At 35.8% G+C, this 21,684-nt stretch overlaps 3 protein-coding genes across 6 annotated transcripts; 2 read left to right on the top strand and 1 right to left on the bottom strand.

Moving 5' to 3' along the window:
- Nucleotides 1–342: 342 nt before the first annotated feature.
- Nucleotides 343–7,505, top strand: LOC132164911 (putative uncharacterized protein YDL057W). 2 transcript variants are annotated; one of them, XM_059575427.1, is made up of 8 exons: nt 343–420; nt 537–609; nt 1,306–1,421; nt 1,647–1,729; nt 2,764–2,885; nt 3,659–3,823; nt 4,116–4,209; nt 7,031–7,505. In XM_059575427.1, exons 2-8 carry the CDS (start codon nt 585–587, stop codon nt 7,230–7,232), a joined length of 807 nt encoding a protein of 268 aa, XP_059431410.1. In that variant the 5' UTR covers nt 343–420; nt 537–584; the 3' UTR covers nt 7,233–7,505. The 2 variants fall into 2 exon arrangements, with proteins under 2 accessions (XP_059431410.1, XP_059431411.1); XM_059575428.1 differs by lacking the exons at nt 343–420; nt 537–609 and having other exon boundaries at nt 1,332–1,421; nt 1,619–1,729.
- A 909-nt stretch (nt 7,506–8,414) lies between these two features.
- On the top strand, nt 8,415–12,815 carry LOC132165726 (uncharacterized). Of its 3 annotated transcripts, XM_059576400.1 has the most exons (8): nt 8,415–8,490; nt 8,606–8,678; nt 9,383–9,498; nt 9,829–9,911; nt 10,696–10,817; nt 11,600–11,764; nt 12,057–12,150; nt 12,436–12,815. In XM_059576400.1, exons 2-8 carry the CDS (start codon nt 8,654–8,656, stop codon nt 12,635–12,637), a joined length of 807 nt encoding a protein of 268 aa, XP_059432383.1. In that variant the 5' UTR covers nt 8,415–8,490; nt 8,606–8,653; the 3' UTR covers nt 12,638–12,815. The 3 variants fall into 3 exon arrangements, with proteins under 3 accessions (XP_059432383.1, XP_059432382.1, XP_059432384.1); XM_059576399.1 differs by lacking the exon at nt 8,415–8,490 and having other exon boundaries at nt 8,497–8,678; XM_059576401.1 differs by lacking the exons at nt 8,415–8,490; nt 9,383–9,498 and having other exon boundaries at nt 8,497–8,678.
- Nucleotides 12,816–13,398: 583 nt separating this feature from the next.
- Nucleotides 13,399–18,849, bottom strand: LOC132166353 (CRM-domain containing factor CFM3, chloroplastic/mitochondrial). The gene is made up of 9 exons (XM_059577154.1): nt 17,733–18,849; nt 16,880–17,357; nt 16,664–16,794; nt 15,273–15,623; nt 15,016–15,172; nt 14,650–14,942; nt 14,505–14,564; nt 14,304–14,396; nt 13,399–13,780 (listed from the first exon to the last, which is right to left on the bottom strand). Exons 1-9 carry the CDS (start codon nt 18,819–18,821, stop codon nt 13,709–13,711), a joined length of 2,724 nt encoding a protein of 907 aa, XP_059433137.1. The 5' UTR covers nt 18,822–18,849; the 3' UTR covers nt 13,399–13,708.
- Nucleotides 18,850–21,684: the final 2,835 nt, after the last annotated feature.

Below are 21,684 nucleotides of genomic sequence, written 5' to 3'. Positions count from 1 at the left end.
AATAAAGTTCAAAAAAGTACGTACAAATATATAATATTATTATTATTATTATTTTTTTTCAAAGAGTAGTACTAGAAACTAGGATTTTATTTTACAATTATATCACGATTCTAACGTAACAGTTTTAATTAACTTTTGAATATATATTTAAAAAAAATCTAAGGATTTTTGTGATTATCACATTGTAGTGGAATATTGAGATGAAAATGTGGTATATTATTCTATTTTAAACAATGTATTTTATAATTTTAAGACATAATATCATATATTTAAAAAATCTTAATTATTGTTATAATTAAATAATTAAAATCCTATAAGTGTTTATTTATCTCTCACTGAGCACAGCTGAGATGCTGTAGTCTGAGCTAAGACTCGTGGAAGCAGAGACTAGTGAGTAGTGAGCACTGAGCAGCAAAGGCTGTAAGTTATCTTCTATCGCTTCAAAAATGGAAACCCTTGTGTGTAATTTCCATCTAGTGCTCCCAAATTCGCTAATTTTCAGAAAACCCCCTTCACCAAGAATTTTTTTTCACCAGGAGTGCATCGTCTCATCAGGCAAGCAAAGTTCCAGGAGAACCTTAAGGATGGCACAGGCTGCACAAAACCCAGGTAACAAAATTCATCATCTCAGTAATACACATCTATCTATGTATGTATCTATGCATTTATGCCCCTGTGTGTGTGTGTGTGTGAATGGGATTACTGTCTTGTTTTGGCTCTGATCAATTCTGTGTATGAGAAACAAACCGTGAAATTGAGCATGACCCATTAACGAATGATGGCAAAGGTATGGCTTTAGATGATAAAGGGTGTACTATATGCGATAGCTATAGCTGTAACCAATGGTTTTGATGCAAGAAATTTTACGATGGTGAAGATGCAGCTCAATGCAAATGAGTAAGAAACGAAATTAATGATACACCCAGTCACCCAGAGATTAATGATTAACAATTTGTGATGTATTTGTGCTTCGTACAAGGTTCTATGAAATGAATCTGATGTGGGTTTGTGGAGAATCAGTGGGATTTGATTTTTGTGACTGGCATTTGAAAAGTTCCAATTTTGTTCCTGAACAACGTCTATTAGCCGTTAATTAGTGGCTAAAGGAAGGTTGATTTTGCCATGGTTATAACTTGATATGGCATGCTCAATTGATGGACGGAAGGATGCCTTCTGAATTATCCATGGACTAAATTGAAATTTTTAAATTTCGAGGAGGAAAGTTGAAACTGGGTCAAATTCAAGGACTAAAAGTATTTTTCAGCCCAAAAATTTATTACTGATTTATGTATTTCACTGTTTCAGTGGTTCAGCGTAAAGTCATAATACCAAACAAATATGGTGAAAAACTTGTGGGCATATTGCATGAAACTGAATCTCCGGAGATTGTAATCATATGCCACGGTTATCGGTCCTCGAAGGTTGGTGTTTCTAATATGCATAAGGGATCTTTTTTGTTTCTTTGTATTTCCTGTTTCTTTTTTTTCTTTTTTTTTTTTTTCTAATACTTTTTTTTTCCCCCCACAATATTTGGATTGTTGGATTTACTATGTAAATTTTATGTATGTATATGCATTCATCATAAATTGTCTTTTTTTGGGGGGGGGTGGGGGGAAAGTTTTAGATTTCTGTTTTTCCACGTCCAGGGAGATAATATTATGGTGAACCTTGCTGTTGCATTGGAAAATGAAAGAATCAGTGCCTTCCGTTTTGACTTTGCTGGAAATGGGTAAGCTGGTAGACTTACAGAATGTAAATGTAAGATTTTATAGATTTTATAAAGATTTCTGATCTTGTATTATTTTTTTTTGGATGAATTTTACTGATGTTTTATTACTTTTATCTTCTTGTTGTTTGGAGATAGTGTGTACATATTTTTACGTAGTGTCGGCTACACACCATAGCTACTACTTTAGTAATAGAAGGCGTATAACTTATAATGGTGAATGCTTTAATATTGTGATATAAAAATACCTAAATGCAAATTCTGAGACTCCAGTTAATGATATTCTTAGCTGGTCTCATCAATCACAAAAGTATCTAGCAGTAAATAAATTTCTCTAGATAATCTAAGATCATGTGCAATTGCATCCTTGCCATCTGCCATAATTTTATCTAGTCAGTCTATGGGTTGCTGAATGGAATCATAAAAAATCCCTAAACTTGGAATTCGTTAGTCTTAATGCAATGATTTGTTTTAAAAGTTAGACTATAAGATTTTGGTTGGGGTAGAATTATTTTAATCCTACAGTTCTAGTGCCGTGGTTATCTGTGCTCTTTGATACGAGTACAGGAAAAATCCTGACCAAATGAGAAGCCATTTTCTCTTGGTTGAGTACGAATGTGAAACTTTTTGTAGGGTTGTATTTTAGCATTTCACTGATTTATCTATTTTGAATTTGTTATTGTAGCTTCTTTGTTTAGTGACGATTTTTAGTCAAATTCTTGCCATGGTTCTTAATGGGAGAGAAACCTTTTCGGACTTATAAGGGCATACTCTATTGGCAAGAAATTTTAAGGCCCATGCACTACACAGTAAGATTGCAGTTGATTTCTAGGAAAAGAAAAGCTAAGAAAGAAAGAGATGAGATTGCAATTGTGGAAAGAATGACTGCATTTATATTTTTGTTCTCCATCTCTATCATGTTTTCTTCTGTGACTTAAACATGTGGTATATGGTCTAGTTTTGAATGTCAGTCATGGGAGTTCTCACCCTACACACTGCCCTTCATGCTGATTTAGTGTTGTATCATGCTTTTTCAGTGAAAGTGAAGGTTCATTTGAGTTTGGTAACTACTGTAAAGAGGCTGATGACTTACATGCTGTAGTCAAACACTTCTCTGGTGCAAACCGTATAATAAGTGCAATCCTTGGGCATAGTAAAGGTATGTTGGATTATCAGACATAGTCAACATATGCAGGTTTACTGATAAGAAAGAACAAGTTTATAGATGGTTTGTCCCCACTTGTCATCATTATCACTGTCATCACCACACCATCTTCTTCTATCTTTATGTTTTTTGTGCCTTAGTTGCATTTGCGAGTCTCTTGGTTTCAAAGCAAGAGCTCTCTCTCTCTCTATATCTCTCATCATTTTTGAGATTGTTGCTTGGATGGAACCTACACCCCGGACAAATGTTTCCTCTAAACGCTTCCCTCTTTCTAGAACAGTTATATTACTAGTGATAATGGAAGCAGCAGTCTGGCTGTTATGGAGGAAATGAGTGTGGATGTGGTGTTTGTTGCAGCGTGCTGCTGCTGTTCATACACACAGCGATAATTGTGCTTTAGTTTGTTCTTGTGGAATATCTCCATAGTAGGAAATGTGAATAATGTCTAGCTACTTCATCTTCCCAAATGCACACATCAAAGTTTTGGTGTAGAATTCAAATTCGGAGATTCACACAGAAAAATGAGATATTTGGAATTTATTTTCTTTATATTCAAATTCTGTATGAAATGGCATCCACAACCCTTGAACAAGAAATCTCTACGTAAATACATAGCCTAGCCTTTGCCCCAAAGCTTGTCCACCTTTCATTTTTGTGTTAGTATGTTTACCCCTATATTTCTTTTAAAGGTCTGTTGCCTTCATTAAATAATGTGTTTTTTAGGTGTAATTTCGTCTCATGTAAGTGCTGAACAAATGTAATTGCAGGAGGCAATGTGGTACTACTGTATGCTTCAAAATATCATGATATCGACACAGTTGTCAATGTTTCTGGACGTTATGATCTGACGAAAGGCATTGAAGAACGCTTCGGGAAAGACTTTATGCAAAAAATCAAGGAGGATGGATTTTTTGACATTAAGGATCAAAAAGGTAACCTGTTAGTTTATGTTCAACACGGTCATGTATGCTTGAGGATCTGAAATGTTTCAGTTTGGTGAGTACTTGTTTTCACATCCTTTTCTGCCTCAACATTTTGGCCTTTGCCCAAGTTTCTTGTTCACTTCTCAGATACTTTTGGATTGAGCATAAATCCATTATTAATTGTAGCACTACATCTTAAACTGATTGTTTTCTTTCATTTGAATTTTGGAAGAGAAAATTAATTGTTACTGGTGTAAGTGACTTACAATTATAACATGGCCTATATTTTGATACTTTGTAGGAGGTGTTAATTACCGTGTGACTGAGGAAAGTTTAATGGATCGCTTACGTACAAATATGCATGAAGCATGTCTTCAGATTCCCAAAGAGTGCAGGTGAGGAAAAAAATTGTCTAACATTTTGCTTTTACTTGTTCTTTCATTTCTTGGTTGACCAAGTTTATCATGTGTTATGAAACATGATGATTCTTAACATATTATTGTGAAAACATGGTTATATAGAACATTTCTTCCTGATGGTTCATGATTGCAAACATTCTGCTAGCAATTATTGTCTTTCGAGACGATTGAGGAAAGCCTGATGGCCCATGAAGTTTAAACCATTTTTTTGTTAATTGCCCCAATTTCAGGCAGTAATTATCAGATTTATGATTAGCTAGCCAAATCTGAAATTTCAGATTTATACTCCAAGTTGTAACAAACAATGAATATCTCAATCTTAACAACAATCAAGATTAATAAAGTTATCAACTTTCAATCCAACCACAAATATCGATACCAAAATCAAGAAAGCTATAAAATAAATAAACACAGAGATTTTGGTAACGAAGTAGTAACCTTTTGAAGAACTCTTCAAAAGTAAAACTACTCCGGGAGCCAGCCAACTCTCAACTCTAAAGGAATTCATTATAAAAGACTTATGTTACATATGGTCTTACTTACAAAACTTTTGTAACTTTGAAGACCCAATTTGCAACTCTGGTAAACGACGCGTTCACCTCCCATCGCAGTGGCTCCAGAACCCCTAGCCTTCTTCTATATGGAACACCTTCATGAATGAACCTTGTTTGCTTCAAAACCGGAACTCTGGTAGTTGCGGGCTATTCTATCGTTTGAAAGGTTAAGAAGAAACTAGGAGAATATTTTGACATGTTTAGGCTCAAGAACAATAATAAACCTCGCCAAAACAATTGACAAACTGCCTCTCTTGCTGTTTGGAAGTCTTGGTATGATATGCTTATATAGAGAGAGGAAAAATCAAGGTTTTAGGTCAAAGTCGGTTAAGTTTAAAACACTCAGCAGTGGGTCTCTGTTGATCAAGCCTTAAGTTCGGTCAATCGAGAAACTAGGTTTTCAAGGAAAAATATGCGATTTCACTACCATGGTCGACTGAGGCATCGACCAACCCTCTTGGGATTTACTATCGGACTATTGTTTATCATCTTGGTCGACCAAGCCTTTGAACAAGTTGACATGTTGTCTAAGCAGCAAGCGTCCAAAACTTATCTCTCTCTCTTTTTATAATATGGGCCAGAAATGTATGAGGTGGAATAGTCTTTATGTGAAACAAAGACCAGAACATGTCTCAGTAAAACACGCATGAAACAGAGGACCAAAGGTCCGTGCGCAACTGGGAGTCTGATGCTGCGGCAATAACGTGGGCTGATGGTGGCGACTGAAGGGGACGATGGTATGGTCGAGCGGCAACTGGGAGTCAGATGATGCAGCAGCGGTGTTGGCTGATGGAGGCAGTGAAAAAGATGGCAGGCGTCGTGCAAAATCAAAGACACTCTGTGCGAGGCGGTATGAAACGATCAGGTTTGGCTTTAAACAAGAATCACAAGAATCACATAGTGAAAGTTGGGAAAAGAGAGGAGAAAGAAGTTAAAACAGGGGAAGGGAGAAGGAAAGTTGTTAAAAGGGGGAGAAAGAATGAAGCTTAAGGGGAGAGAAAAAAGAAGCTAGGGAGGAGAGAAAAACAGAGGAGTATCAATTCCATATATTTTTATTCCATCAAAGTCTGCTTTCAATGGAGTACAAAACACACTTGAATAGACTAATGACTAAACCCTAATCTAGGGCAACACCTATTTATTGAATTACAAAAAACACACTTGACTCTTGAAAATTGAATACTAATAACCCAATTATTAGTCCTAAATAAAATTAAATTAAAGAAATATTTGTGTCTTGCCCCTTGCATTAGTCGAGGGTGAGAATAGATCACTGAAAAGTCTAATACTCTTCTTAAATATTAGGGTTAAATACTATTTTGCCCCTTGTGGTTTAACAACTTTATTTTTTGTCTCGTAAGTTTTAGTTTTTATTACCGGTGGTACCTCGGTTATTTATAAAGACGGAAATGATACCTTCGTCTAACTTCCGTCCAAAGTTTGACGAAAATCCACTTCAACGCCCCTAAAAACTCGACACGTGTCCATGTACCTAATTAAAAATAAAAAAATATTTTTTTAAAAAAAAAATTAAAAACATTAAATTAAATTAAATTTTGTTTTTTAAAAAAAAGAAAAATTTTGTTTGGAAAAGGGGGTACCACCCCCAAGTTGCAAAATGGGGGTGGTTTTGGTGGCCAAAACCACCCCCAAGGCCCAAGGCTATTGAGCCACCCCCATTGGGCCTGGCGTGGTTTCGGCCAAGCCACGTGTTGAGTTTTAAAAAAATTATTATTATTTATTTATTATTTTTAACTGGGTATATGAACACGTGTTGAGTTTTTAGGGCTGCTGACGTAGATATCTCCGTCTTTATGAATAACCGAGGTACTACCTGTGATAAAAACTAAAAACTAGGGGGCAAAAAATAAAGTTGTTAAACCACAAGGGGTCAAATGTATTTAACCCTAAATATTAAGTAGATTTTGGGAACAAACTGTTTACCTCAATATTGGGCTGTAAGCCTGTACCTGTTCTTTTTTGCTTTCCCTACTAGCTAGGGACTTTCCTTACCTTGTAGAATGTTTTAATTTTGATGCTGCGTTTATTTTTTTGTGTGTATAAAGAAATTGGTTGTTTTTATACACCTAAAATTGAGGTAATCTTTTTTACAGCTGACTCTGCTGCTAATCATTATCTGTATAACTGCAGCAATTCACCAATCACGCTATGCATATGCATTTTAGGTTGTTATTGATATATGGTATTTGTACTGTATAGACTCACCAGTATTGTTTATACAGGGTCTTCACCATCCATGGATCTGCTGATGAAGTCATCCCAGTTCAAGACGCATTCGAGTTTGCCAAGATCATACCGAACCACAAATTACATATTATAGAAGGAGCTGATCATTGTTACACTTCACATCAAGCTGAATTAGCCTCAGTTGTTTTGGATTTTATAAAGGCATCTCTCCAGGAGAACAAGGATACCACTATCTAAATACTTCTGTGCGTTCAAGCATATCTAGAATGATATGAAGACAATAGCAGATTTTACAGATATTGAGCTTTCCAACCTTGTGCGGTGGAGCTTAGTGTTTCTGATGTTGATCACCTCATCGTCTTGTTGATGCAAGCTATTTGCTAGTTCTATTATCAGCTGACAAGTTAATTATGTTCTTGAATCATGCTCTGTTGCCTTAACTGTTAAGAGCTTCATAATATGAACCCTTTTGACCTCTTCGCGTGAAAGAGGATTGTGGCATTCTTCGAAGCAACTGCTGTTCAATTTCCAACTACAGGCCACACGTTTTTTTTAGTGGTCACCCGTGACATTTGGTCATTGCATCTGATCATATCTAAAGCATCTGTGATTTTCAACCCACGTTTACAAAGCTTTTAGCTGAAGTTGCCCTTTAGAAAAACAAGATAGTGTTGGGAGAAAGATATTGTTGCCATGTCTCTTCTTTTAAGAAGTTTGTCGAAGCAAAACTCGCTCAAGGGGAAACTGCTCTGCAGATTAGCAGCAGAAACGATTGATGTGGCCATCCTGCATGTACTGAGTAATAGTGAAAATTGAAGGGCAGATTAGCAACAGTATGATTTCTGTAGCAGTATGATAATAGGTTAATTTTCGGTTATGACATGGAGTGAGGGCCGATATGTAATCTTAGTTGATGTCATAAAATGATGTAGAAAATTCTAGTTAGAAATTCATAATAACACGTGTCGCGTTTTTATTGAGTATGATGTGACAAAATAATGAATTTTGTTAAGTTACTTAATAAAAATTGATTTAAGGTAATAGACTGTGATTTTTTATACCACAGGTAATGATTTATAATTTAGAGCATGTTTGAGATTGCGTTTGAGAAATAGGGTTTTAAGTTAAAAAGAGCTTTTGAGCAAAAGCTTCATTTTTAAGCGTTTGCCAAAAGTGCGTTTTGATCATTTTTAAGTTTTTTAGACCTTTAAAAGCGCTTTTAATTTTTTTATCAAACAAGTATTTTTTTCTTCAAACGGGCTTTTTGAGTGTTAAAAGCACTTTTAAGACTTTCAAACGCAATTTTAAACATGCTCTTAGGCTACTATATGAACTTATAAATTATTTGTTATATCACGACGACCAATTTTGCATTTATCCTCAAAATTTGTTCAATTTATTTATCTGTCATTGGTGGGTCCAAACAAAGCGGAGATTCTAGTCTGAGACTCTGACCAAGACTCTTGGAATCGGAGACGTGTGAGCAGCAAAGGCCGTAAGTTACCCTCTATTGCATTGGAATGGAAGCCCTTGTGTATAATTCCCGTGCAGTTCTCCCAAATTCGCTAATTTTCAGAAAACACCCTTCACCAAGAAATTTGTTTCACCAGGTGTGCATCATCTCCTCGGGCAATCAAAGTTCCAGGAGAACCTTAACAATGGCCCAGGCTGCCAACAACCCAGGTAACCAAATTTATCATCTCAGTCATACACATCTATGTATGCATGTATAATGTATCTATGCGTCGTAATGCATGTATGCCCCCGTGTGTGTGTGAATGGGATTACTTTGTTTTGGCTCTGAGCCGCTTATCATGTTTGTGTATCAGAAACAAACCGTGAAATTGAGCACGACCCATTAGCGAATTATGGCATAGGTATAGCTGTAGAGGATAGAAGATGTACTATATGCGATAGCAATAGCTGTGTCCAATGGTTTTGATGCAAGAATCTTTACGATGGTAAAGATGCAGCTCAAAGCAAATGAGCTTAATGAGACACCCACAGATTAATGATTAACTATTTGTGATGGTATTTGTGTTTCGTACAAGGTTCTATGAATTGAATCTGATGTGGGTTTGTGGAGAATTAGTAGGATTTCATTTTTGTGACCAGAATTTGAGAAATTCCAATTTTGTTCCTGAACAACGCCCGTTAGCCATTAATAAGTGGCTAAAGGAAGGTTGATTTGTCCATGGTTATAACTTGCTGTGACATGCTCAATGGATGGAAGGAAGGACGGGATTAATGCCTTTTAAATTATCAATGGACGACATTGAAATTTTTAAATCTCGAGGAGGAAAGTTTAAACTTATGTCAAATTCAAGGACTAAAGGTGTATTTCAGCCCACAAATTTGTTACTGATTTATGTATTACACTGCTTCAGTGGTTCAGCGTAAAGTCATAATACCAAACAAACATGGTGAAAAACTTGTGGGCGTATTGCATGAAACTGAATCTCCGGAGATTGTAATCTTATGCCACGGTTTCTGGTCCACGAAGGTTGGTGTTTCTAATGTGCATAATGGTTCCTTTTTGTTTCTTTGTATTTTCTTTAATTTTTCCTCTTTTCAATTTGATTAAATACTCTCTTTCAATGAGATTGGTTTGTTACTTATAAAAAAAAATTGATTAATTACTCTCATACTTAATGTCTTGCAAAAATCAACTATGCTTTGTGGTTGTTTATTCTTGTTATTTTTTTTCGCAATATTTGGATTGTTGGATTTACTATGTAAATACATGTATATTTTATGTATGCATATGCATTCATCATAAATTGTCATTTTTCTGGGGGGGAAAAGTTTTAGATTTATGTTTTTCCACGTCCAGGAAAACAATACTATGGTGAACCTTGCTTTTGCATTGGAAAATGAGAGAATCAGTGCCTTTCGTTTTGACTTTGCTGGAAATGGGTAAGCTGGTAGAATTACAGAATGTAAATGTATAAGATTTTATGCTTTTATAAAGATTTATTTTCTTGTAGTACTTTTATCTTGTAGTTGTTTACAGATAGTGTTTACATATTTTTATGTGGTGTCCGCAACACACCATAGCTACTTTTTAGTAAAAGAAGACATATAACTTGTAATGGTGGATGCTTTAGTACTTTGATATAAAAAAGGGAAAACGTCACTGATTATTCCTGATCTTTCACCACTTTTGCAATTATACCCTTAAATTTTAAAAAAGTGTCAATTTAGTGTATCCATCTTTCAATTTCACTCATCCGTTAAGATTTTTCGTTAAATCCTATCAAAATTTCCAAAATACCCTTTTTTTTTTTTATAGAATATATATATTTCAAAGATTCAGGTGTGAATATTTTTGCAAATTTCTTTAAATCTTGACCAACGCCTAAATCCTTGCAATTTTTTTCTCTTTTTTTTTTTTTTTTCCTAAAAAAGTGAGGTATTTTTGGAATTTTGACATCTCTTCATTAGGATTTAATGGAGAAGAAAAGATTGCATTTGATTTTCTGGGAAAGAAAAGCTAAGAAAGAAAGAGATAAGATTGCAATTGTGGAAAGAATAACTGCATTTATATTTTTGGTATGTGCTTGTTCCTCCATCTCTATCATGTTCTTCTTTTGTGACTTAAACATGTGGTATATGGTCTAGTTTTGAATGTCAGTCATGGTACTTCTCACCCTGCACACTGCTTTTCATGTTGATATAGTGTTCTATCATGCCTTTTCAGTGAAAGTGAAGGTTCATTTCAGTACGGTAACTACTGGAGAGAGGCTGATGACTTACATGCCGTAATCCAACATTTCTCTGGAGCAAACCGTATAATAAGTGCAATCATTGGGCATAGTAAAGGTATGTTGGATTATTTGACATAGTCAACATATGAACTTTTACTTATAAGAAAGAACAAGTTTATACATGGTTTGCCTCCTTGGTGATTACGTAGGACTAGAAGAGAGCTTATCATCATCCCCACTTGTCATCATCATCTTTGTCATCACCACCATCTTCTACTTTCTCTCTCTCACACTCACTCTCATCATTTTTGAGACTACGTTGTTTGGAAACCACATCCAGGACAAATGTTTCCTCTAAATGCTGTCCTCTTTCTAGAACAGTTATGTTACTAGTGATAGTGGAAGCCAGCTGCCGGCTATTATGGGAGAATGTCTTGGGGGGTACTATCATTGGGTTGGGGGGCTTAGTGGTTGTCAGTGTGCTGCTGTTGTTCATACGCGGTGATAATTGTGCTCTAGCTTCTGCTTGTGGAATATCGCCATAGTTGGAAATGTGAATAATGTCTAGCTACTTCATCTTCCCAAATGCACAGATAAAAAATTTGGTGTAGAATTCGAAATATATTCTAAGATTCACACAGAAAAATGAGAGATTTGGAATTTATTGTCTTGAGACTCAAATTCAGTATGAAATTGCATCCACAATTCTTGAACAACAAAATCCCTACTCATTACGTAAATAAGTTGCCTAGTATTTGCCCCAAAACTTGTCCGCCTTTCATTTTTGTGTTAGTATGTCTACCCCTAGTTTTCTTTTGAAGGTCTGTTGCCTTCATTAAATAATGTCTTCTTTTAGGTGTAATTTCCTCTCATGTAGTGCTGAAAATGTAATTGCAGGAGGCAATGTGGTACTACTGTATGCTTCAAAATATCATGAGATCCACACGGTTGTCAATGTTTCTGGCCGTTATGATTTGTCAAAAGGCATTGAAGAACGCCTGGGGAAAGACTTTATGCAAAGAATCAAGGAGGTTGGAATTCTTGAAGTCAAGAATAAAAAAGGTAATCTGTTAGTTTATGTCCAACACGGTCATGTATGCTTGAGGATCTGAAATCTTTCAGTTTGGTGAGTACTTGTTTTCACATGCTTTTCTACCTCAACGTTTTGGCCTTTGCCCAAGTTTCTTCTTCGCTTCTCCGAGGCTTTTTGATTGAGCATAAATCCATTATCAATTGTAGCACTACATCTTAAACTGCTTATTTTCTTTCATTTGAATTTTGGAAGAGAAAATTAATTGTCACTGGTGTAAGTGACTTAAAATCGTAACCAGACCTATATTTTTATGCTTTGTAGGAGTTGTTAATTACCGTGTGACTGAGGAAGGTTTAATGGATCGCTTAAGTACAAATATGCATGAAGCATGTCTTCAGATTGACAAAGAGTGCAGGTGAAGAAAAAATTCATCTGACATTTTGCTTTCATTTCTTGGTTGACCAAGTCTATCAGGTCTGATGAAACATGATGCAATATTCTTAACATATTATTGTGAAACCATAGTAATATAGAACATTCTTCGTGATTATTCATGATTGCAAACATTCTACTAGAACTGCTGTAATTTTTCTTGCTGCTGACTGATGCTAATCATATCTGTATAACTGCAGCAATTCACCAATCACACTATGCATATACCTTTTAGGTTGCTATAGACTCACCAGTATTGTTTATACAGGGTCTTGTCAGTCCATGGATCTGCTGATGTTATCGTCCCAGTTCAAGATGCGTTAGAGTTTGCCAAGATCATACCGAACCACAAATTACATATTATAGAAGGAGCTAATCATGGTTACACTTCACATCAAGCTAAATTAGCCTCAGTTATTTTGGATTTTATTAAGGCAGCCCTGCCGGAGAACAAGGATACCACTAGCTAAATACTTGTGCAGTGAATATGTGAACCCTTTTGACCTCTTCATTTGAAAGAGTATTGCGGGTGGCATTGTCCGAATTAACCACTGTTCATTGTCCAACTCCTGGCTGCACATTTTTTGTTGTCACCCGTGACATTTGGTCATGGCATCTGATCATATCTAAAGCATATGTGATTTTCAACCTATGTTTACAAAGATTTTTGCTGAAATTGCCCTTCAGAAGAACAAGATAGTAAGCGTAGGATGAAAGATATTGTTGTTTTTTATTTTTTTCGGGGTATCTAGGAACAAGATGGTAAGGTGCCATTACCAGTGTTTGGCTTACTTCAGTGAAAACATCATTGGAGATCTTCCTATACAAAAATTAACGGCCCAAAAAAAAAAAAAAAAAAAAAATCAGTTATCTATCATTGTCGGAATTATCACCGTTAATTTTTGCACAAAAAAAAGAGATGCTAGAATCCAATAAAACTTTTACATTTTACCCATCAAAATTTTAGGGGTTAAAGTGCCATTTGCTATCAACTTGGATCATGTGCCCTTTTACATCAACTTGGCAAATGGCACTTTACCACCTAGGATTTTGATGAGCAAAATGTTAAAGCTCTGGTGATTTTTTGAAGGGAGGTAAGTCAAACTCCAGTTATCATTATTATCATCATTACTACTACTACTATTGTTATTAATATTATTACTTGGGAATGTCTGCTTCCAACTAAAAATTATTAAAGTAAAACAGGGGAAAAAAGAAGGAAAAAAGAACAAAACGTAAGTCTTTGCTGAATCAATTTATATACAGCAAGAGATTTTACATGATTGCAGTTGCAAATATTTAGAAAAAAAAAATTGCTGATAACATTGTAATTATCGAAAAATCCTATCCCTACAGCAGCAGAGAAATTGAAGGCTTTACAAAATGATGCCATATTGCCATGCCATTTAGACAAACCCCCCATAAACATGCATCTGCAATGTATATTTTCTGCTATCATCTCGTACAATGCTTGGCCTCTGGAACTGATGAATTTCTTTCAAGCATCTGCAATGCTTAATCTTCTTAGCAAAAATGGATGATTAAACAGGTCCAAGCTCCATATCATGACTCCCATTGTCATATATCTGAAGATATGCCTCTTCCCCTTTATCCTGAGTCCAAGGAAAAAAAAAAAACCCGCCTAGCATGAGGAATTTAATCGGAAGAGGTTGGAACAAAGTGTCTTAAGATAAAAGAAAATATAACAAGGAAAGAAGAAAGAGGGAAAAAAAAATGAGTTCATAAATGGCTAGACTACCGAGGTGTCCAAGGGCGCATATTCTAACGTGAAACTTAATAAATACTTTTAATACATAAAAAGCTGTGAAAAAAGAAGAAGCTGGTCTGTTTTTTAATAAAAACCTCAAAAAGTACTTTTTGACTTTTTGCTCTTAAAAAGACTAAATACTTTTGAAAAAAAGCTTAAAAATGAAGATTGTTTTGAAAAAATTATTTCTAGCTTTAAAAGCTATATTTTCTAATAAAATCCCAAACAGGCTAAGAACTAATTTGGGCTAATCTGCAAAATTGCTAACTGATATTATTGGGTTGGAGTCAAATCCAAAGCGAAAATTTCACAAGAGGCACTTTGCACTAATTCATATAGAGAAGACTAGAGACTAAATGGTCAATCACCTCTTCCATGTCAGCATCAGAAACATTAGGATCATCCAATCTTGAGTACAAGGTTTTTGAGTCATCAATCTCCTTTCCATTTCTCAAATCTTCCTGAAATCAACATCAGAAATATATAAAGTAGTCGTAAGAAAAATACAATTCTTTTAGCCAAGTATTTTCTGGTAAACATCAGTCTTTGTGAAGCAATGGCTATTATACCAGTTCAGACTTCACCAACTCAATTCTCTCCTGTAAGTCTGAGATATGATGCTTAAGTGCCTGCAAAATAGGAAATCAATTAACCGGAAGCCCAAATCATATCATTTTGTGAAGAAACGCATAGGACCAAGTATTATAATTTTACCTCACGCCTCTGAAGTTCTATTGACCGAGCCAATGCCTGTCTTCTTGTCAATAGATTCTTGGGTTTTAGTGGTTGAGGCTGTAAGTAGTTTTTCCCACGATACACAATTATTGCATATCCGTTGGTAGTTTTATCTAAAGATACTAGCACCCCGCCACTCTCAGCTTCCAAAGAAATTGCAACATGCTTGACTTGTTGAAAACTTTTTCCTCTCACAATTATCTTTACCAACTCCCGATACTTCCAGTGTAAGTGCATATTTTCTACCGTACCATCATAAACCCCACGCCTACCTGAAACAGAAACACAGGATATTTGACTACTCCTAAAAACCATCAAGAAGAGAATTAAAGTGGCTGTTTTTACCTAGAAGCAGGTAGGGCTTCATGCTCAAACCCATCTTACGAAATAAAAATCTCTCCTGATCGGTTATGGTTTCTAAATCACTTGGGAGATCTGCTGGTTCCAGATACTCCTGCACTTTTGCTAAAGCCTTCTCAGCCTTTTTAAGCTTCCCTTTGCCCTAGGACCATTCAGAATTAGATATACATAAGAGCTTGGAAAAGGTTTAGAATTTTGTCTGTCTAGACACTAGAGCTGGAAAAGGGAATCTTGTAACTTACAAGAGCTAGTTTGTTCTGAAGGTATCTGACTAACAAAGCATGTCTAGTCAAGGCTGAATCTCTAATCATTTTCTGCACATCTTCACTACTTGGTTGGTTTCCCCAGCGAGATGTCGCTGCCATGGTTTCAGCAAGGGTTCCAGCAACCAATGGGCCTTTAGAAGCTTTAGCCTTTGATTCGATTAAGGCCAAGGCCTTTTGTCGTGCTTGATCTTCCTCATCTTGTTGGAGATCTGTTTGTTTCTGCCTCTCTTTCAATGCCTCTGTAACAACTGGAGGCAAGTAGTCATTACCCCTGTAAAAGACAATAAATTCCTTGTTTCTAGAAACTAGTGTGCCCCCTGTCAATTTCTGCATGCATAAAAATGAAACTGTCAAGAGAAACAAGAGATTACTGTCAAGAATGGAGTATCCACAATCTGATATGCTACAGGTCAGAAGGGATTAGACAGCTTCTAGAACAGAGAAGACAGACCAACAGTCTCAAAAGAGCTTGCAAGAAAGAATATACTGAATAGTAGCCTGTCCTTCAAGATAAGATAAATGAATAGTTGAATAGTATATCTTTAGCACTTATGAAGATGTAGCCAGAAGCAGCAGTTCTTTGGTATTCAAGTCTTTCTTTCTGGTACTAAGAACTTAGTTTTCCTTCAAATTTTCATAAAGTCAGATATCAAGAAAAAAAATCTTGAATTTGCTTAGAATTTGAAATGATATGGCATATGAATTTCCCAGTAAATTGATGAGTACTTTCCCACTGACTGCAATACTTGAATCATGAGTTAAATTATATTTCACCAAGTTATATGCAAAAGGAAAGGGAGTTTGCCCCTTCTGCTTTATATTACTTCATAAACCAATTGTATCATATAGGACTTGAGCAATGGAATAGTAAATAAAACCACAGAACTCATACTTATTAAGTCTCAGTATTAAATTTTTATTCATAAGTTCCAATCTCTTACGTGTTGCACACTCAATATATTACAATAGAGTAATACAACTTTTCACACTGGCTGACGTGACGTGGGAAGCCACTTAAAACACATTATGTCAGACAATGTGAATTAGGTATGAAGAGTCATAACAATTCCTAGACTGTATCAACTAGCTAGGGTAATGAACTACTCAAGCAGGTATTTTCTGAAAGGAGATTAAAGTTATCACTATCAGTTTTTACTAATTGGAGCCCACAGATTTACAGTTTGCAGCAATATTTAAGAAAACAAAAATCCAGATAATTGAATTCACATTGAAGTGGGATAATTATCTCAAAACAAATATAAATGATTCAAGATACTTGACACTCTACTCGAATATTCTTTTTAGCAAGTACGGTTTTGTTGAAAATACTCTTTATTCATGAAGCGGCAACATTTCTGAGGTCTCACCTTGAGTTCTTCTGCCATCCTCTCATTACGTGTATTCAATACACCACGTTTGATGGCTATCTTTGCAATAGCACTTCTTTCCCATAGCTTTACCATAGCCCTAGCCAGACCTTGCAGTTCTCTGCTCCTTCCTAAGAATAGTTAAATAAATTCAAAAGCAGCGAAAACATGATTTAGTGAATATAAACACAATAATGTCCATTAAGTATTACGTACCTAAAGCAAAATGAGGAGGCATCATTCTGGCAAGTCTACGGATAGCTGTCATCTCCCAGTTTCTTAGACAATGGCATACCCCATAAGCAAAAAGTCTCAATGGAGGTTTATATCCAGGAACCACGGCAGGAAGCAAGTCTGCATCAACAGGCAATGGCTCACGACCTGTCCAATCGGTAAACCGCGGACCCAACTCATCTAACAATTGGTTGAGATCACTAAATTCCATCAGTTCTTCTTTAGATAGATCCTTCAAATACATTGCAGAATCGGGGATAAAAGGTTCTGTAGCTCTAATTGTGTCCTTCGTGGTATTAGGCGTAGCACCACTCATGGCACCTTTTGAATCTTCCAACATATTCATATTGGTCTGGTTTTGTTTGGTATATGATTGTACACAAGAAAGTTTGTAGGCTGTTCCCCTGTACAACACAACAGAACTGCCTGACCTCCATATAACTAAACCTCCGGTTTTACGCTGATAGAGACAAAGAAATAATTAACATGAGATACTAGCAGACTCAATTTCGCAAATATCTGATAGTAAAACACAAGAAGACAGTATATGCATAATTTAAAAAAACAAAGAAAATCATAGAGTATCCAATTTAACTATAGATGTACAAGTTCTATATCTTTTTTTGATGAATAATGTGCAAGTTCTATCATTAATTGCAGTCAAATCATGATTCAATTGGGACATGAAAATATGTAAGACCCTGCAATTCACTTAAGCATAAAGTCACGAAGTCATTTTGAAACCCCAAAATCCTTGAAATGGTTCCACATGTGATATTCCAAAAGCAAAGAAACAGAAAAGATGCAATGAACCAAACAATATGCAAACACCGACCTCTAAAATCTCATGGGTCCTTTTCATGTCAACAGTAAGAGGCCCTTCAAATTTCAACTTCACCACTTCAGCAGACTTCCACTTCTCATGTATAGCATCCACCACTGCCTGTGTGATACCAGCAACTCCAACCTTTGTCCTCTCCAGCATCCTCAAAGCTACATTTCTTAGTCTCCGCAGCTCGTGTTCCGGAAGTGTTTTCTCCGCCAACTCCGTATTGCTCCTGCTCCTCCTCCCCATATCACCTTCTCCTCTCTTCCACGGTAACCCAATTGAGCCACTATTGCCATCAACAGAACCCACCATTTTTACAAAATTTTCGCCTTTCCCAGATGGCTTTTCCTTCCAAGAAACGCCATTTCCGCCACTCAAAATCTTTGTCTCCTCGTCTTCTGAAATCCCACTTGAAATTTCATCAAACACCTCACCTTCTCTCTCAAACTCGCCATCACAATCTTGTTCATGAATTTCCAATCTTTCAACAACGCCATTTGCAATACCATTCCCACAAGGCCCACCAGACCCACCAAAAGTTTTAATTTTCTCACGACTCTTCCGTGGAATTTCAGGTTCAGAATCAATCTGGAGCTTCCTGGTATTGCTTCCATGAACCCAAGGAGGCGGAACATACCGGTTCGGCAGAACAAAACTCACTGGGTCACTCACCGATTCTTTAGCACCAACTTCTGAGTCAGATACACCAACCCCAGAAGATTGCTGGCTCTCCTCTTCCTTTTCTTCCTGCTTCTCTAGCTTTTCTTGTTGTTCTGGTTCCTCCCATGGAAATCTCTCTCTCGTGGAACCGAGTTTGAGTGACCATTTCTCTTGTATTTGCTCGGAGAAGCTCGGCCTGGGCTTCCTCTTCTTCTTTGTGGTCTCAGAAGCTACCACTCTGATTCCCTGTGGTTGCTGGGTGTCAACCTGGACCGTCTGATTAGAGCAAGAAACTCTGAACCTGATGAGGGTTCTGGGATTGCTCGAAGATTGTGTTCGGGGTTGGAGAAGAAGGAAGTGGAGAGAAGGGGATAAAGGGTAAGAGCAAGCGCAAGAGGAAGGACAAGAATTCAGTGAAATTGGTGGGAGCGCCATGCTGATACGCAGAAACAATTTTAGCCATTTCTAGGACATTTCTCTGCCAAGTGAAAACTCCTAAACGACATGTATCACGAAGGTTAATTTTTTGTAATAGTAAATTTATTTTTTCAGTTAAATTACTTGCCTTGTCCAATTAGATTTTATTATAATTTTTTTCATAAATTCCATAGAGATGAGTTTTATTTTATTTTTTTATTTTTTTATATGTTCACACAAGAGAAAGAAATTCTAACTAGTTACCTCTGTTTCATGAGACATGATCTCTAATCAATTAAACTACCTCTTAAGAACAAGATGAGTGTTATATAAAGTAACAGGTGATAGACAATATTTTAGTAGTTAATATAATAAATGTCATATGGATCGTCAAGTCAATTTGTAAATGTGGTAAATGTCATGTGGATTATCTCATGACAATATAAATTTTAGTTATTAACATGATTGTTCATGTGGACTGCAACTTCGGTTTGTAAAGAATTTATAATAAAAAAAAGGAAAACTTCACTATCCCCCTGAACTTCCACTTAATTTAGAAACTTCCCTTAAACTTTCAAATATCTCATTTTGGACCTCTGAACTTTCAATTACTGTAAATGTGGACCTTTCCGTCAGATTTTAAACGTTACACGACGTTTATACCCCGCATTTTTGTATAAAATTCCAACTTTTAAAACGTTTTTTATTTAAAAAAAAAAAAAAAGAAAATCAAGGACATTTTGGTCTTTTTTTTTGTATTTTTAACTACTAAAATTAACGGAATGATACTAATTAAGAGTAATTAAAAGTTCAGGGGTCCAAAATAAGAGATTTGGAAGTTCAGAGAGTTTGTAAAATCGGATAAAAATTCAAGGGGCCAAAGTGAAGTTTCCCCTAAAAAAAATTATAATATCTCTAGGGGCTCTCCACTTACAAATCCAATATCATAATTAATTAATTTAAATAATAAAAATTAGAATAAAAATCAACACGTGTTAAACTCAAAAGTTTAGACATAAAATTAACAGATTCAAAATTAACAATAATAACTTTTCATAAATACTTCGCTGAAGTCTTTTATCACGAATTGTTCACCGATTAATACTTAATTAGCTTATGTGTATTTCTCTTCTAGTCTTCTCTGTTTTAAAACGCTTGAAGCACAAATATTTGCTTCTTCAGTAAACGACTTGTGCGTAGCTGCTTTTACCTTTTTCACTATTACCAAAAGTCGAGGTGTTACATAAAATAAAATAAAAGTAAGTCAGAGGTGTTACATAATAACACTAGTAATTTAACGTAAAAAATGAGATATTGCTTTGTACTTACGACTTAAATAGTAAGTCAAGGTGTTACATATACATTCGCGATCATTAACTGGGTTTAATCGAATTCATATGAGTATGTCTCGTTTAATAATTGAGAGTATTTTTTTGTTCATAGTCAACTCATTTGTTAAACAAATCGAGATCGAGCTAAATTTATCTGAGTTGAGACAAACTGCCTCTTCAAGAGTGGCTCTGTTTATTTAACAATATTAAACAAAGGTTTATGCGTGATGAGATTTAATGGGCAATTTAATATGAACTACCATGTTTCACTCGATCGAAGGTAAATTTGTTTAATCAAACTCAAATTTTAATGTTTATGCCAGACATTTAAAATATAAGGGGCTGATGAAGGAAAAAGTATATTTCTTCCTCACCCTTTGTTTGGGGAGGAAGAGATTCAAGGATGAGTCTCCTTTGCACTTTTTGTTTGTTATGTTAGAGTTTTTGTGTTGTTTTGTTGTCGTGTTTATAGGGTAATAATTTGTCATATATTGATGGTATTATTGTTGTTGGTGGTGAAGTGGGGATTATTTGATGTTTGATGTTGTGATGTGGAGTTTTGTATGGAAACTTTCATAGTATATATGTTCGTTGTGTTGAAATTGTAGTGATGATGTTGTGATTAGGTTTGTGTTTTTGTTTTTGTGTTTGTGTTTTTGTATTTGTGGTCGAGTAATGGTTATCGTTGAAGTGTGTGAAAAATGAGGAGTACTGAGGTTTGTAAATGGGGTTTTAAGGTTGTGTGAGGATTTGGGTTGGCGTAGTATGGTTGAGGGAGAAGTGTTGAGAAAAAAAAAAAACCAGGTGTTGGGGAGAAAATATCTCCCCATGACACATGTCCACCTTTGTTGCACCTAGGACTTTTTTCCTCTCCTACGAATCCTTCTAAGAAGGGAGGAGACTCATTTCTCCCCCTCTCCTTCTCAGAAGGATCTCTTCATCACTCACGTCTCTCTCTCTGAGACTCATCTCTCTCTCTTACGTATCTCACTAGATACACACCAATTTATGGAGATTAGATGCAAACTAGTCCTATATTTTTATTTACGTATAAGATGCTAACTTAAACAACGGAGAGTTTACGGCTTTAGCCAAAAATCCTCAACCAATTGGTTGACCAAAATGTCCCCACAATCAGCTAAAGAGGGCGGTTAAATCACCCAAAAGACCTTGAGGACGGTGCGAGGGGCTTTCACATTGGTGCAATGGTCGCGTTTCATTGGTGATTGCAAATATGCCAGACAGATGATGGTGGAATTACTGTGCGTCAGTGGGTTTTGGTGATAGTCAAAGGTGGTTAGGTCTCAAAATGGAAGAGAGAATCAAGGCAGTGTGATTGAATATTTGAATCTAGGGGCACAGAGAGGCAATGATTTATGTGAACTGCTTCTTGAATTTATAAGAAAATTATAATAAAAACACTAGTCTTCCATTAACGGACCATCAAGCGTAAATAATACATGCATATTATATATAGTTTCTACATCAAATTTCTGAAAACTACGAACGACACATACAAAAGCCCATAATGAAAACGAAAAAAGACCAAG

Source organism: Corylus avellana, chromosome ca11, assembly GCF_901000735.1.
Source record: "Corylus avellana chromosome ca11, CavTom2PMs-1.0".
NCBI classification, from domain to species: domain Eukaryota; kingdom Viridiplantae; phylum Streptophyta; class Magnoliopsida; order Fagales; family Betulaceae; genus Corylus; species Corylus avellana.
The sequence above is the reverse complement of the archived record's forward strand: the minus strand, read 5'-3'. Positions and strand labels throughout refer to the sequence as shown.

What these genes read in the sequence shown, in the direction of transcription:
- LOC132166353 (XM_059577154.1), bottom strand. Translation starts at nt 18,821, where the DNA reads ATGGCGCTCCCACCAATTTCACTGAATTCTTGTCCTTCCTCTTGCGCT. An exon ending in GAAGCCCTACCTGCTTCTAG is followed by an intron (nt 14,943 to 15,015) that starts GTAAAAACAGCC and finishes TTTCTGTTTCAG; the next exon opens with GTAGGCGTGGGGTTTATGAT. An exon ending in AGTTGGTGAAGTCTGAACTG is followed by an intron (nt 14,397 to 14,504) that starts GTATAATAGCCA and finishes TGTTGATTTCAG; the next exon opens with GAAGATTTGAGAAATGGAAA.
- LOC132164911 (XM_059575427.1), top strand. Translation starts at nt 585, where the DNA reads ATGGCACAGGCTGCACAAAACCCAG. An exon ending in ACAGGCTGCACAAAACCCAG is followed by an intron (nt 610 to 1,305) that starts GTAACAAAATTC and finishes TCACTGTTTCAG; the next exon opens with TGGTTCAGCGTAAAGTCATA. An exon ending in ACGGTTATCGGTCCTCGAAG is followed by an intron (nt 1,422 to 1,646) that starts GTTGGTGTTTCT and finishes TTCCACGTCCAG; the next exon opens with GGAGATAATATTATGGTGAA.
- LOC132165726 (XM_059576399.1), top strand. Translation starts at nt 8,516, where the DNA reads ATGGAAGCCCTTGTGTATAATTCCCGTGCAGTTCTCCCAAATTCGCTA. An exon ending in CCAGGCTGCCAACAACCCAG is followed by an intron (nt 8,679 to 9,382) that starts GTAACCAAATTT and finishes ACACTGCTTCAG; the next exon opens with TGGTTCAGCGTAAAGTCATA. An exon ending in CAGATTGACAAAGAGTGCAG is followed by an intron (nt 12,151 to 12,435) that starts GTGAAGAAAAAA and finishes TTGTTTATACAG; the next exon opens with GGTCTTGTCAGTCCATGGAT.